General features: G+C 36.9%; 1 protein-coding gene across 10 annotated transcripts in view; it reads right to left on the minus strand.

The window, feature by feature from the left end:
* Positions 1-14,904, minus strand: part of Rims1 (regulating synaptic membrane exocytosis 1) — a 434,736-nt gene that overhangs the window by 129,087 nt on the left and 290,745 nt on the right. For 9 of the 10 annotated variants that reach the window (XM_055606022.1, XM_055606016.1, XM_055605976.1 and 6 more), the window contains 4 exons: positions 11,395-11,551; positions 10,594-10,719; positions 8,920-8,982; positions 5,027-5,116 (listed from right to left, as the gene is read on the minus strand). In XM_055606022.1, the coding sequence (XP_055461997.1) occupies positions 5,027-5,116; positions 8,920-8,982; positions 10,594-10,719; positions 11,395-11,551 (436 nt within the window). The remainder of the gene's footprint in view (positions 1-5,026; positions 5,117-8,919; positions 8,983-10,593; positions 10,720-11,394; positions 11,552-14,904) is intronic. The other variant, XM_055606030.1, reaches the window with a different exon arrangement.

Consider the following 14,904-nt stretch of genomic DNA (forward strand, 5'->3'; position numbering starts at 1 on the left):
GGGAGGAGGACCTCCCCTATCTGTGGACTAGGGAAGAGGCATAAGGGTAGAAAAGGGAGGGCAGATGGGACTGGGAGGAGACTAGGGAGTGAATAAATACTAATAAATAATAAATAACAAAGTGGATATAGAGATGCAAATCATTTACCCTATAAATAATACAAGTCAAAAACTTTCCTGAGATATTAAAAAAGAAACCACAGCCAAATGAAGTAACTGATTATTCAAGTTTGTATTTTCATTATTCATAACCTTCCAAAACTATTTTTCCTAGCCTTGGTTTACATGGATTCATTTCTCTCGTTAATGCATATATTTCACTACAGGCTAAGTTTCACGTATGCTGATTGACTTTTTTAGTAGGAAAGCCCTGTGCCTTGGAACTCATTCAAATAACGACTCCCTTCCAAGTTAAAGAATCTAGAGACTGCTGACTTAGCCATTTCTGAATTCTTTCTTAACTCAAACTTCACAGTTGCCATGAGGTAAGGGACCTCATCTTGTAACAGAAGCTTCCTGTGCCTGGGTAGGATGGTGAATCACTAACATCCTCACTGCACGTATGGCCACAGTTTAGACTGCCCATGTTTCTACCTCCTTGTATCTAACTCACAACTGGACCCACATTTAGGAAGAGAAGAATAGAGAGTGTTGGGAGAGGAGGATGGTGGGTAGGACTGAGAAGACAGGGAGGGGGCTACGACTGGGATGTAAACTGAATGAATAAATTAACTGATTAAAAATATTTCCTTGGTCAGGTGCCGTGGTGCACATCTGTAATCCCAGCAGACAGGGAGGCAGAGGGAGACAGATCCCTGTGATTTTGAGACCAGCCTGGTCTACAAAGCCAGTCCAGATAGCCAGGGCTACACAGAGAAACCTTGTCTCAAAAGAGAAAAAACTGCCTCAAAATAAACACGAATTAAAAAGGATTATGCTATCAGCAGATACGAAAAATACAAATATAGCATGTGTTCTCTGACTCCAGAGGTTTTTTGACACATAGAAGCACATAGTTCTAGATAAAGATAGTAGTGGCTTAACTGAAATATGACATGAAATTTAAATTTTTTTTTGTGGGGTTTTTGTTGTTGTTGGGTTCGCTTATTTCTCCCTTTCTTACTTACTTTCTCACTCCTGTTCTTCATTTCTTTTGAGATAGTGTCATACTAGTAGCCCTGGCTGGCCTAGAACTTACTTAGTAGACTAGGCTGATCTCAAGTTCACAGAGATCTGCCTGCCTCTGCCTCCCAAGTGCTGTGATTAAGGGGTGTGCCACCACCTCTGGCTACACTTAGTTTTTCAAGAAAAATTTAAAAAACGTGTGTTCAGAAAACAGTAAGCATCTCTGACCTGAAAGAGAAAGGACTTAGCAGTGGGTGTTTATTGAAGAAGTCTCAGCAAAATTTGACCGAAACTTCTAAAGAATCAAATAAATCTTAAGTTGATAGCAAAGCCAAAAATGTCTTAATCTTAGTTGAATATTTGCAAGCTAAGACAAAAATTTGGATTACCTCTAAACCATATAAAGAGCCAATGGAGATGGGAAGGACTGAGAACTGAACTGAAGAAGGAATTCAGTTCCGGTGAAGAGTTTACATTAGTGAAATCAACAACATTTATGGGCGAACTGAATAAGGAACTGGAGAAATGTTTACAAATCCTGTAGTAATTATAAATCCTGGTTTGCTGTTCTTTTCTGGCTTGTTTTGAGAGAGAGAGTCCCATTCTCTATGTCAAACTGGCCTTAAACTGGCTATGTATCCTAGGCAGGCTGGCTTCAAATTCATTACCAACAGCTCCATCCCATCAGTTCCGGAATGGCAAGCCTGGACCACTTTACCTAGCTAGTTGTCTATCATAACCATCAAATGTAAAGAATGCTTATGAAGAGGAGCCGCATAGTGTCGAGGGCTCAAAGATTAGATAACGAAGGTTGGGCTTAATGATGAAATAATGAATGTTTTTAATATAACGAGTGACTAGACATCATTTATAAATTTGGGTTCAGTTCTTAGGAGACACAGGGGGGTGCGCCTTCGAAAGCAGCAGAGTGGAGTCTTTTAAATGAATATAGTTTAAGGAAAAGCATGAGTAGGTTAAAAAAAAGGCAGAAACATGGTGTCAATTTTCCCTGATGAAAAGGAAGATGCCTTCAGAAGGGACTGTGTCTTATAGCCATTTAAAAGGAACTATTTGGGGAGCCCCTCAGGTGACTGGGGAGCATGTGGTGAAATAAGGTTGAACAGTGAAAGAGCCAACATGATCCATGAAGGAGTTCCGGCACAGCAATTAGGCGGGGGGTGCGGGCGGACATGCTTAAAAACCACAGGCAGCAAGGAGAGAATACATTCATGAGCCTGCACTCCTCCAGTCTCTCCTCCGAGCACCAAAGTCTCTGAGTATTTAAGACCCTGTTTTTTTTTTTTTTTGTTGTTGTTGTTTTTGTTTTTGTTTTTTGTTTTTTGTTTTTTTTCTAAAGAAACCCCGGAAAAGAAAAAAGTTAAGAGCCATCAGGGTAACTCCCTCTGAACCAGGCAAGCAAGAGTGTTATTTGACAGACAAGTATCTCTTATAAACAAACCCCAGATTGTGTTAGTAAGGGTTAGCAGGGATAATTCACTAACTATGGCCATCTTGCAGCATTTTAAAAAAAACTTTATTTGTGGAATCGACACTACGTAAAGCGAAGAATCTTCTGACCTTTCCAAACAAGATTTCTATATACAGGACTCAAAGGATTCAAAATGCCTGTGGGCATGAGCTGAAATACCCAAGAGAGAGAAAGCACACTGCTTATCACGCAAAAGGCTAGGAAAGTCTGCTGTGAGATATGGGTTGTGTTTTGACAACTGCACCTTTGTATTAACATCGCTTAAACTCTTTAACTTTAGAACAGTATTTGGGAAGGGTATGGGAAGAGTAGTACTATCTTAAGAAAACGAAACTAAATTTTAAGAATGTGTTTGGCAATTCCTCATACACATACGTGTGTGTGTGTGTGTGTGTACTGGAAATTACTATAGTAAGCTGTTGATCAACACAAGAAGACACAGAAGGCTTCTAAGGTTTCCTCGTCCTATGCTCTGCACATCCCACAAAACTGCTTTTAAAACTGCTGCACCTCTTTCAAAATGTTTCATAGACTTATACACAAAAGGATCCTGTCTTTAAAATATACACCCACAACTTATAGCATTTATGACTTCCTTGACAAAGAAAAAAAAAAAAAGATGTTACTTTCTCAGCAAACAAATGGCCTCACTAAGCTGAGAACCACTGGTGATGCCATCCTTTCCCCATGTTTTAATGGAAATCTTTTTATTCTACGTGTGGGAGGATAGGTTTGCAAGCTCCTTTGGTCTTATAATAAAAGTGAGTACTGCACTGGGGCTTCACAATAACCAGTGCAATAATTACGGCTAGCCCTTTTGTGTACAGACTGACCTTTAAGGGTAATATCTGAGAGATTTAAATTGACGAACGCACAGGATGGTGACCACTGTGGCTTCGGCGTCACAAGGGTCACATGACTGAGACTTGTGCTTTTCAGGAAAGCAGCTAGAAGAATGTGACAAGTCAAATCATGGTTTGTCATTATAAACAAAATATCCAAGATTTACCATGCCGAGAGGAATACACACCATGCCGTGCAATAATGATATCTAATGCTAGGTTGAAATTTGCTTTGACTTTTTATGGCTACTAAGAAATTTAAAAGCACACACATGGCTACACCTATATTTTTCTCAGGGAGTACTAATCTAAATATTAAAAAATTCAGGGTAGTGTTACAGTCAGAAACTTCCACTAACCTGATAATTCTACCCTTATTTCAAAGTTTATCAGAAGTAAAAAGAAATGATAATATAAAAGCTAAAAAAAATATTGATGATATCTTTGTAGTTATTTTGATGGTAAGATGATATATGACAAAATAAATTGTAATTCTATTTCAGCTATGATTTTAGAATAGTCGACAGTAGTTTCCACTAAAAGTGATAAAAAAAACCCTAATGTAAGAAATACAATATAAATTAATGTAATTTTTCTTCCTGTAAATTTTTCACCTATTAGTAATGCAAAAAAGTCTGTAATATAATCTTCTGAAGACTATTGTTTAATTCCAAGAAATAACCATCTCACAGGCTACAAAGACTACAAAGAAGTGTAACAATCTCTGAAGAAGGCTATGTTACTACCACCAAGTATTTTTCTTTATGGTTTGCAGAAGTAGTTTCTAAACGTCCTGTGAATGACATCTAACATAAAAAAGACAAAAATTATTAACTATCAGCTACAACTAAGTTTAGAGAAATACAAAGTTCCATAGCATGGAAGCAATCCTTTTATTCACAGAAAAAAGTATGATACGCTATTACTGACTATATCTAGATCGGAGTTCATACTTATTGATCAATCATATAAGAGTTTTAACAAAAATTATCTATGTGTCTGCATGTTACAGGTATTTACTTTTGTAAAGTCTCAGGAAATCTTTGATGTTTTTGTTTTACAAAATATAATTTAACATAATTTCTATAGAAAGTAGGTTAATTAACAAGTCAAAAAGTAGTCTATAGTTTAGTCTATAGAATTTTTATTTTGAATTTATGAAAGATTATTGTGAGATCTATGACTATTATTTAATCAGTACAATGAGTAGGGAGGCAATAAATAACTCAGTAAGCCGTGATCTTATCAGCATACCGAAGGCTCCTTGAGGCAGAGAAACGAGATGACCGAACAGCAACAAAAAAAAAGAAGCGGCAGCCAGAAGCATTTACAAGTTACGCCAGACCATTCGCAACAACATTCATAGAAATATGCGTATGTGTGTTTCACACATAGCCACATACACATATCCCTACACGCATGGGCACTATGAGAAGGCAATGTGGACAGCAGGAAAGTGGGCATAAGTGGATAAATCTGTGAGACTCGCATGAAACGAGAAACAGAGTGATTGAAAAATTAAAAGTCACCATACAAATGATAAGAAATTCAGAAAGTCTTTATTTTATACCTTTCTCGTTCTGGTGAATGCAAACTAGTGTCTGGTCTCAAGCAGTTTGTGCTAGCACTCTTAGCCCTGTCAAGGGAGGGCTGCAGGTCGCTAGTGCCAGTGCATTACATCCAGGCGGAGAAGAGAAAGACAAAGGAAAGAAAGGAAGACCACGTTAGAGGGGAAAGCATAAAATAATGTTCCTTTTACACAGGAGGTCGAATCACTGTGATTCAGGTCATAAGGGTGTGAGAGAGCCACAAGATGACAGTGTAAACTTTTGTTTAGAAACTAAACAAATATTATGCTTAAATCATGTTGCATAATTTTTCTTTTTTTTAAAAAAAAAGAGTCTTGGACTGAAATATGACACTATATCACACCTACTTATGAAAACAAAGCAAAAAAAAAAAAAACTGGATACAAGAAGCATTTAAAACAAAATGCCTAAAACTTCATTACCAAGGACAGATGCCACACCAAAACAAAATGAAGGACATCATAGGAGAAACAATAGTCAGCTCCACTCTTTTGCTTCACGGCACTAGACAAGGGGAGTGCAAGCCACCACTTCCTGACGCTCTTACCTATCAGAGAGCTCATCAGTAAATCTCAGCACTCTTGAGTTACAACAATCATGCTGATCGGGAATGTCCTGTCTAGTCACTGATCTGGTCTTAGAATGTGCAGGCAGGATTGTGCTTCACAAGTTAAGGTCACACAAATAAAAACAAAACGAAATCAATCGCCATAATTACATTCAACAAGTAAAACAAGTAAACGAGAAACAAGCAGAGTTCTGAGACTTCTGAACAGTATTTTGTTTGGACAGTTATTCCAGAATATGTGTTCATAATTAATTTGGTTTTAGATAGCTTTAATGAAACACGGTTAACTGGACAGTCAATTCAAAGTGTAAGGTAAATGATATGTAAGGATTTAATTTTTTTTTCTATTTGCTTGGCTGGGGTTGGGGATTAGTTTAAGCCGAGCTCATCGCCGTGGCTCTTACCTGTTGATCCACCGATAGTCGTTTTGCAATAAAGGCATCTTGGGTGGTAATGTTTTAGAGTGCCTAACAAGATCTCTGGAACATGGCAACACAAGGCGGGAAAACAGAAAAATATACATGAAATAAATTTCACTAAAACATTAAGAAACCGGGAGGCCTATAGATGGGTTAAAAAAAAAAAGACTCGGTAAAAAGATTATTGCTAGTTTTCTCAGAGGAGTCACTGGAATTATTTCAAGGCACGCTCAGAGTTAATAAAATATGATGTAGTAAGTTATTTCACACTATTCAAAATTATAATTTGATCATCTAATGTGGGGAAGCATCTGATAAGTTTTATGAAGTGCAAACAAATGTTAGAGCAATACTAATCCCTAGTTAAATATTATATTTCCTGTGGGGAACAGAACAAACTCAGTGTTAAAACTGAAAATCCACTAATTCATGTAATTTGGGAGTTAAAGTAAGACTAAAGAAAACACTGATGAAGGGACCTGATTAGAATCAAAAGGAAGAAACAAGACCCAAATTTGCTGTATGTACAAAAGATATCATGTAGCTGGATTGTTCTATAAAGGACATGATAAATCCAGTTAATTAATAGTTTTTCTTAATAATTGAATAATGTTCTAATTACAAAAATGCATCATCCATTTTAGTTGATATTAAAACAGGAGAAATGAAGATGCATGTACCAGAGCCACTAAATATTTAACAATTGCCTGGCATAATCGTGCTTACAGTAAGGCGCACATGAGAGAAAAATCCTTTGAAGCCTTAATTTAACAATATCTTAGGGTGCTTTTTTTAGTCATAGACTAAGGAAAACAGTACTGACAGAGAGTATTCAGCCTGATTAAAGTTCTATTCTCTCTTTATCTCCTAGCTATGGGCAACTTATCTTTAATAACAGGTTCCCTTAAAAATTTCCGAAGAAATTGCTTCAAAAAAAACTTTTTTTTTTTCAGGGGGGTTCCAATAAGGAGCTATAGGAAATAAAAAACAAAATGGAAAACAGCATAAAATTTACTATACAAACATCTTGGCATGGCAAGAAAATGATTGAAATCTGGGAAATTCAGGTCAAGACTCTGATCCCATTTTTCTATCAGCAAAATGGAAGAAATAGCATCCATTTCACAGGCTGCTGTGAGTCTTAAATGGATGTCATTCATAACATTCTTAGAAGGCAGGCACAGCATTTCTTGCATACTATAGCACTAGCAATAATATGTGAGTTAAGTAGAAGGACGTAACTTATGATAAATGATTTGTTGGGAATTTAACCCTCGCTGTGCATCTGTACTTTTGGCTGTGAATGCTGGCACCCCAATGCCTGTGAATGGGTCACTCAATGGGCTTGATCCGCCTCGGATTAGCATCTGTCAGTTTCACCCGCTGTACATATGAAAACTACTACTCGTAGCAAGAACTACAAAATCAAATGTTGAGTCTATTAAACAATAAGATACATGGAGTTTGGAATTATTAGTTAAATATTTGTTTTAAGGATGAAATTATATTAAATGATGCAAGCCTTGATACTTCACCTTTGAAATATACAAAATAAAGAAATAAAAATATGCATCTTTTATTTAGACTATTGGTACGCATCCCAGGCATTTATTAGATACACACATAATAGAAAAGGATGTATGCATTTTTCCTTTCCTAATAGTTGCAGTCACATAGGCAAAAAGAGAAGAAAACTCAAAGAGCTTGCAAACTATTTATGGTTATTTAGAAACATTTTCTAGAGCAAGCAGCTGACAAGCCTGGATAGTTTTAGCATAATACATGATTTAAGTTAAGTTAAAGATATTTATAATTTCTATTTTTTTCATCAGTTGATATGTAGAATTAACATTTCCTCAATTTTCATGTGGCCTTACAAGATGAACTGGAGTCACTAGTCACCGGATAATTTTAGGTGTGTAAATTTTAAATAATTCTTGCCATGAGCACGTATTTGATTAGAACCACTTCTCCTACAGGAACACAGAGAATCCTGCACTTGTCTGTATTTCAGGTGTGGCGTTTGCAGTTCTTTCCTTTAGCCTTTCCAAATTATCACTTTATACACGGGGGGAGTTTGTTTTTCCTTCACTCATTTACTACTTCTTGACATTGTGCTGACTTCAAACTACAATCTACTAGTAACCCCTAAAGAGGGTGACTTTTATCAGATTTGAAATTCAAGATACAGGCCAGACAGACAGCATCATGCTTTAAGGAAAGGAGTATCAGGTCCTCATTCTCCCAACCTCAGGGGTCCTTCACTGATGGGAAAATTTGTTTCCTAGCATTTCTGAGCAGGTGTGTGTGGGAGGGTGCGGAGAGGGTTGTTAAAGAACCTGAAGCTAAGCCATTAAAAACGAACTGAAAACATTTTAACGAAAACAGACAGAATAACAGAACATAAACGACAGCAGGTCCAAAAGGAAACATTTAAAAGGCTAAAGCAACAAAACCACAACCATGAGAATGGTAAACCTGCCCTGCACAGAAGATCAGAACCTTCATGACTAGACAGGTACTTCAGCGGAGACGGTGAGCCCACAATGTGCGTTTGCAATCTGATCTGTACAAACTAGCTCCTCGGCTTTAGGGACGGGAGAGCATTTCCGAAGAGGCTCACCAGTCTCTGGATTCTTGAATACGCCGATGTCAAACGGCTTGTTTTGAATCAGAGACGTTTTAGTTTTCAGCTAACTGCAATTTAATTGGACTTAATTTAATTGCAGTAACTCTGCCTTAACCTCCATATGAAATAATGTGATTTTTAATGTTGGGGGGGGGTTGCTACGTGTAGTAAGACTACTACCAAGGGGGAGACGGAAGAGTAGCAGAATGGAAAGCGAGTCATCACACACAGTTAGCATAACCAAATCCCTGTATTTACCTGGTCGTGTGGAGGCACTCTGCACTTCGTCCTCGTTTTGCTCTGGGCAGCATGAGAAGCTCACTGCACAGACAGGATGGGTGGTGAGGGAAACGGATAAATCATGAGGCGTTAGATGACATGGGTTGTGCCAATGGTATGCCAATGAAAACATGAGAAGGGAAGAAACCAGATTGTCTCTGCACTAGCAGATTTGTTTGAGAGGTTAAACAGAATAAATAGATAGATAGATAGATAGATAGATAGATAGATAGATAGATAAATAAATGAATAAATAAATAAATAAACGTGACAGCATTAAGGAATTCAAACAATAGAGTACGAACATTGCGGTCGAAGTCCTAGCTGTTGCTGACTTACTGCTTAGGGATTCAAAACGATTTCACAGAGAAGAAAGAGAAACAACTTTTCCCACCAAAAGGGAGAGGAACACTTCCCAAATACAGTCATTTCAGTAATTAAAATACAGAAGTTTGACCTTTCAGATACTAAAACAGTAACTAAAGGTTTTATTTCCTTTTTTAGCAATTTAATAACATGACCATTTCCTCGTAATTAGCAGCCACTGAGAATTTAATATCATATTATGTTTTTCTTAACTGGGAGTTTTATTCTAAATAAGCACTTTTTTTCTATAGACAAATTATTTTAATTATATTGATTGCCTTGGCCATGCTGCCCTGTGCTTGCTGCCACCTCCCCACTGTTCAGTGATTCAGATAAATGTTGGCTGCTCAGGGCTCACACATTCATTCACCTGAGCTCTATGAAATACTACTTCTTAGACCAATTCCGTCCCCCAATTGTGATTCACACTTGACAGGAAAGGCAGCACTTCCTGTAGTAAATTAAGATGCTCAGCTTGGGCTGTGTGTCCCTGAGTCCATCACATCTGTCATCCAACACCACTGTCCCTTCTCTACCCCAGAACTTTACCCCTCTCAAAAAGGCCGGAAGAGAACATCCAAAAAGGTGGTTTTCATTCAACTTTAACACAGTTCCTGCATTTTGCTTAGGCCTAGCCAGTACACCCCTGTGGTTTCTTTGACAAGAATGTCTGTGGACATGAAGAAAAATGTGTTTATTATATAGATTCCTGTTAACAGCTTCCACAAAATACCCATTCATCAACCGATGCAGAACTAATAATTTATACGTCCGCATAACGCTTTATCTCCATATTTTCTATCTTACAGACATCCATGAGAAGACACTTGATTAAAAAAAAAGTGGTCTATAACCACAACATTACTGAAGTTCTCACAGAGTCTGCAGTAGAAACAGCCTTTCAGATGACCATCACCAAAAACATTTTAATTAGATAAACAATGAAATCTTTATAATTATAAAAAAAAAGCATTCCAAACATGTGACCCATGGAGAAAAATATTTAAAAATTGCTCATGTAGCCTTTCTTCCACAATTTAGTTCAGAATCTATGTCTATAAAACTTCATGACTAAGGAAGCAAAGACTGAAAAATACCAATATTACTATGACCTTACTGAATAGCTTCCAGAGTTGTCTAGGTGTAAGAAAATCAAGACCGCTGGAGAGGAGTTGCTTTGAATGATGCTGTAATTTAACTCATTCGCATATCATACTGCAATATTTGCGTGTATTAACACAGAAAGAAGAAAGAGTGTGGGGGTGAGATTCTGCTTTAGTAAAGTACCTGTCTTGCTCTGATGAATACTGACTTTCCACATGTCTGGATCTGTGATCGACTGGGCTTCGGGAGGCATCGTGGTGTCGGGTTGGAGAACGTGACCTTCGTGTTGGATGAATTTCATCTAAGCTCCTAAAATGTTCCACAAAATTTCATGTGACAAAGTATATGGTTTTCCCCAAACAATCAACACACCAAGAGGAAAGGAACAGGATGAAACTGGCTAACACATGGCCTGGGTTAAAGGTGTTGACATCACACCCAAACCACTGTACTAAGAGAACATATTCTCTCTCTCTCTCTCTCTCTCTCTCACCTATGCTGCCTTTCACAACTTTGTTTTGTATCTAGATAAAAAGAATTATGACTTTCATCCACATAATTTCAGCTCCAAAATTATCTACAGAGTTAGAAATAGAACATACACTCATACACATATACATAGACACACAGAGAGAGAATGAGAGAGAGAAGGGGAGAGAGAGAAAGAGAAAGAGAGAAAAACAGAAAGCAGGGGAAATATGTCCATTCAGCATTTAAACTGGCTCCAAGAGATAATACTAAATCTCCTTAAATATATATTCTCCTTTCAGGAAACTGTAGTTTTGTTTTGCCACCCCCGCCCCCCACCCAGCTAGCGCTGAGCTTTTTGAACCCCTGTGAGACAAGGACTCTGTTAACAAATGACGAAACTCCTCTAACTTGACTGGCTAAATCACCATTCCATTGCAGTTACTGATCCGCAGTAAAAACACACTGTAACATGAGAAAACGCTGGGGAGAGCGTGAAGCCTGCTCCAGACCTACCTCTGTAATGGCACATTTGGTAAACGTGAACGCGGCCTCCCCTGATCATCGCCGCGATGAGGAGACACTGAGCGCGAGCGGTGATGGGTGGTTCTTTGCTGCTCCGGCACTGTTAATGTTGCGGCTCTACCTTCTCTAGCACTACATCTATAACCCACTGACGAGAGTATACAAATAAAAGCTGTTAGTGCTTTTTATGAGAAAATGAAACAACACAGACATGATGAAATTATATTGAAGCAGCCATCAACCTTCTAATGTTAAGTGCCATGCAATCAGTATAGTCTTACCTCCCAAAGCTTTACATATACAAACAGGAAGTGGAAGGTAAAACATGCAGAAAAACACGTTACAGTTAGGCTCAAAGCTACCATGGAGATACTAGACAATAACATGACAGTCTATGCCTCAGACATTAGGATGAGCTGGGGGACGACTTTAATTTAAAGAATGAATGAGTTAGTGACTTTTTAGCAACATAGATCAAGCAGCAAGAGAACTATAGTTAATATACAAGTCAATGATTTGAAATCTGCTGTTTCTTTAAATTTAATTAAGTTGAATCGTTCCTTCTTTTTTTTTGTGTGTGTGTGTGTATGTGTGTGTACGTTTAGGCAGCCTCTCATACATGACTATGTATATGCATGTAGAGGTCAGGGGTCATACTGAAGTATCTTTCTCTACTGTGTTTCACCTTTCTGAGAAAAGGTCTCTCACTCATTCTGGAGACCACCTATTCTGTTTGGCTACCTGGCCAATGAGCTCCAGGGATCCTTTTGTTTTCACTTTCACAGCATTAGGTTCAAAAGCACATGCCCCCATAGGCTTGTGCTGCAAACATTATCGACTTAGTCATCACTCCAAACCCTGAACTGTTCTTCCAAAGAATAAACCACTCAGTTGTATTACAAAGGTAGTCATTACAAAAGTGTTCTAGCCATTTTAATGGAAAATTCAAGCATCCCATATTCTTTTTAAAGACCAAAGAAGAGCGGTTATTTTCTACTAGTACAAACATTGGTGGTGACTTTTGCAAGAAATAAACACAAATTTCAAAAGATACAAAGTGTATGAGTGGAGATCATGATGATAATGAAGCAGAAAAAAAAGTAACAATGTGAAATCATTAAATCTCTCCAGAATTCTAAAGCTATCCCTCAATTTATGGTTGTGAAACATCATTAAATTAATATGTTTAAAATAACTGCACAAAACCCAACTGTAATGGTCTTGAAATAAAAATGTGCTTGTGTCATTTCTGATTTGATTTAGAGAAAAAGTAATTTAAAATCCATAACAACAGCTCAAAGTTTAAAAGTGGTGTTTTTATGTTTTTATAGCAGTCATTAATTTTCATTAGTGCAAGGAAAATAGAAAACAATGTGTGGTTAAAGGAAATGGTGCTACCATTTACAACTACATAAAATCATGGAGACAGTAGCCAACCAGAAAAATGAATCATGTTTTGTTTTGCTTTTATTTGGCAGCTCTTAGAGACTTTAAAAATATGTCAACATACATCAATAGTAAAAGCAAGTGAATAATTAGCCAACAGCTTAGGCTGATGTAGTATCTGTCAGTAAATTTAAGGCATAAAGGAGATCTTTAAGGAAAAGCAATTTGTCAATATTCAGACCACTTTGACCAACCTGAAATGAACCTATAGTGACAATATTATAACCTTAATGGTTAACTTACAAATGTATATTTTCATTTATGGTCCTGAATCAAGATTGTGAAGATCTCAACATTTCAGTGATGGCCACGGCATATAAATTGGGTCTTTATGAAAACAAATAGTGACGTGTTTAAAAAGAACACATAGTTTTTACTGAGTGGTGTTATGTATCTTAAACATTTGTGGTTTCGTCAGAAAGGGCTTTCAATAGAAAAGAAACAAGTATAATCTTAAAGCTTCATAGATACTGAGTAAGTTTCTCTTAGGAGTCAGAAATGAGTTGTGACTTACACAGAGAGTATACTGAAGGTAATATACACAATTTTAGTGAATGAAAGTCATTATTATGTACTGTGTTCCTGTAACAAAGTTTAAAAAGTCATATACTGTGTATCCACTTACATTAATAATTACCTCTACCATTAATTATTTGTAATTTAATTATATTATAGCTGTATTCATTATATAAATATAAGATACAGTTTAATTTTATGCTACTTTGCCTGTATTTTTTGATTATTTGATTTTCCAGATTTTAATCATTATCAACAGCATGCAGTCTGTTTTAAGTCATGAGTTCAAAGGGGCAATTCTTTAACTGGTGTCCTAATTTTTTTCATTTTTTTTTCAGTTATAAATTGGAGATCTTTGTCCTCATTTCCTGAATTTACTGATATGCTCCAAAAGTAGAAGGTGTCACCCTTTTAATAATAGCATTTTGTATATGGGTTTCATTCTTCTTGGCTGACACTAACTCTTTTAGCTAACCACGGGAATAATTGCTGTAAAGTCTCTGCTTGTTATAATTATGAAATAGGAGGGATGAGGAAGCAGGAGCCTCATCTCTTGCAGAATGCTGTGAACGAAGCTTCCTCGGGCCATCTACAACCAGCAACTTCGTTCAGTCTTCGTACAGCATGCTAGAAGATACAGGTTCTGTATCAGGATAAGGATGAATTTGCATTCATTAACGTAATCCCTTGCTCCATATCCCCTTATTCGCATTTTATCAGAGCCTTGTCTCTCCTATACTTAAAACCATTATGTGTATTAATGCATAATATACGTATCTTTGCTGAATTATATTTGTCCTGTGTATCTTTAAATGGTCCCTATATCTGTGTATCAGACCAAGAAAGTAGATGTCTGGAATTTGAAAGGAATTGCGTGAGTCTGTTCATTAGTTAATAAATTTAGATCTGTAACATAACTTATTACTCATCAGTTATATAAATTATTATCTTTTAAGCTTTGGTTATTTAATTTACAGTGCTACATACAATGAAATGCTACTTGAAGCAACAATGTAAGCGTTTTTCTCTTTTTAAAATCATATGTTTATCAAAAATTAGAACAACTACTATGTTGAGGATCAAATAAATGTTTACAATTCGGGGTTTTAAAAGTGATACCTAGGCAATACCCTCCTCACTAGTGGATCCATAACCCATGCTGGCTTCTCAGAAAAAGAAAGAGAAGCTCACCAGTTAAGTAAGTTTTTAGTTGGTTATTCATTCATCTGCTAATGTCTCACTTTAAAAATGAAAAAGTTGCTCTCTTGGTCCTCTCTTCTCTTGCTCTCTTGGTCCTTTCTCTATCGGGGTGCCCCACCCCTCTCTCTTTCTCCCCATCATGTCCTACTCTCCCTTCCCTCCCTCTCTTCATATCCACCTAATAAACCTCTTTCATAGAAAAAAAATGAAGAAGTTAAATACAACCTGATAAACACCCACAATATCAAACGCTACTTACATACATTGGTAATAACATTAAGGCTGATCAATACTGTTAATTCTTTGATTACTTTTTTGGCAGCAATGATCTCATTCCCA

This window comes from Psammomys obesus, unplaced genomic scaffold, assembly GCF_907164565.1.
Source record: "Psammomys obesus unplaced genomic scaffold, mPsaObe1.curated_primary_1811, whole genome shotgun sequence".
NCBI lineage: Eukaryota > Metazoa > Chordata > Mammalia > Rodentia > Muridae > Psammomys > Psammomys obesus.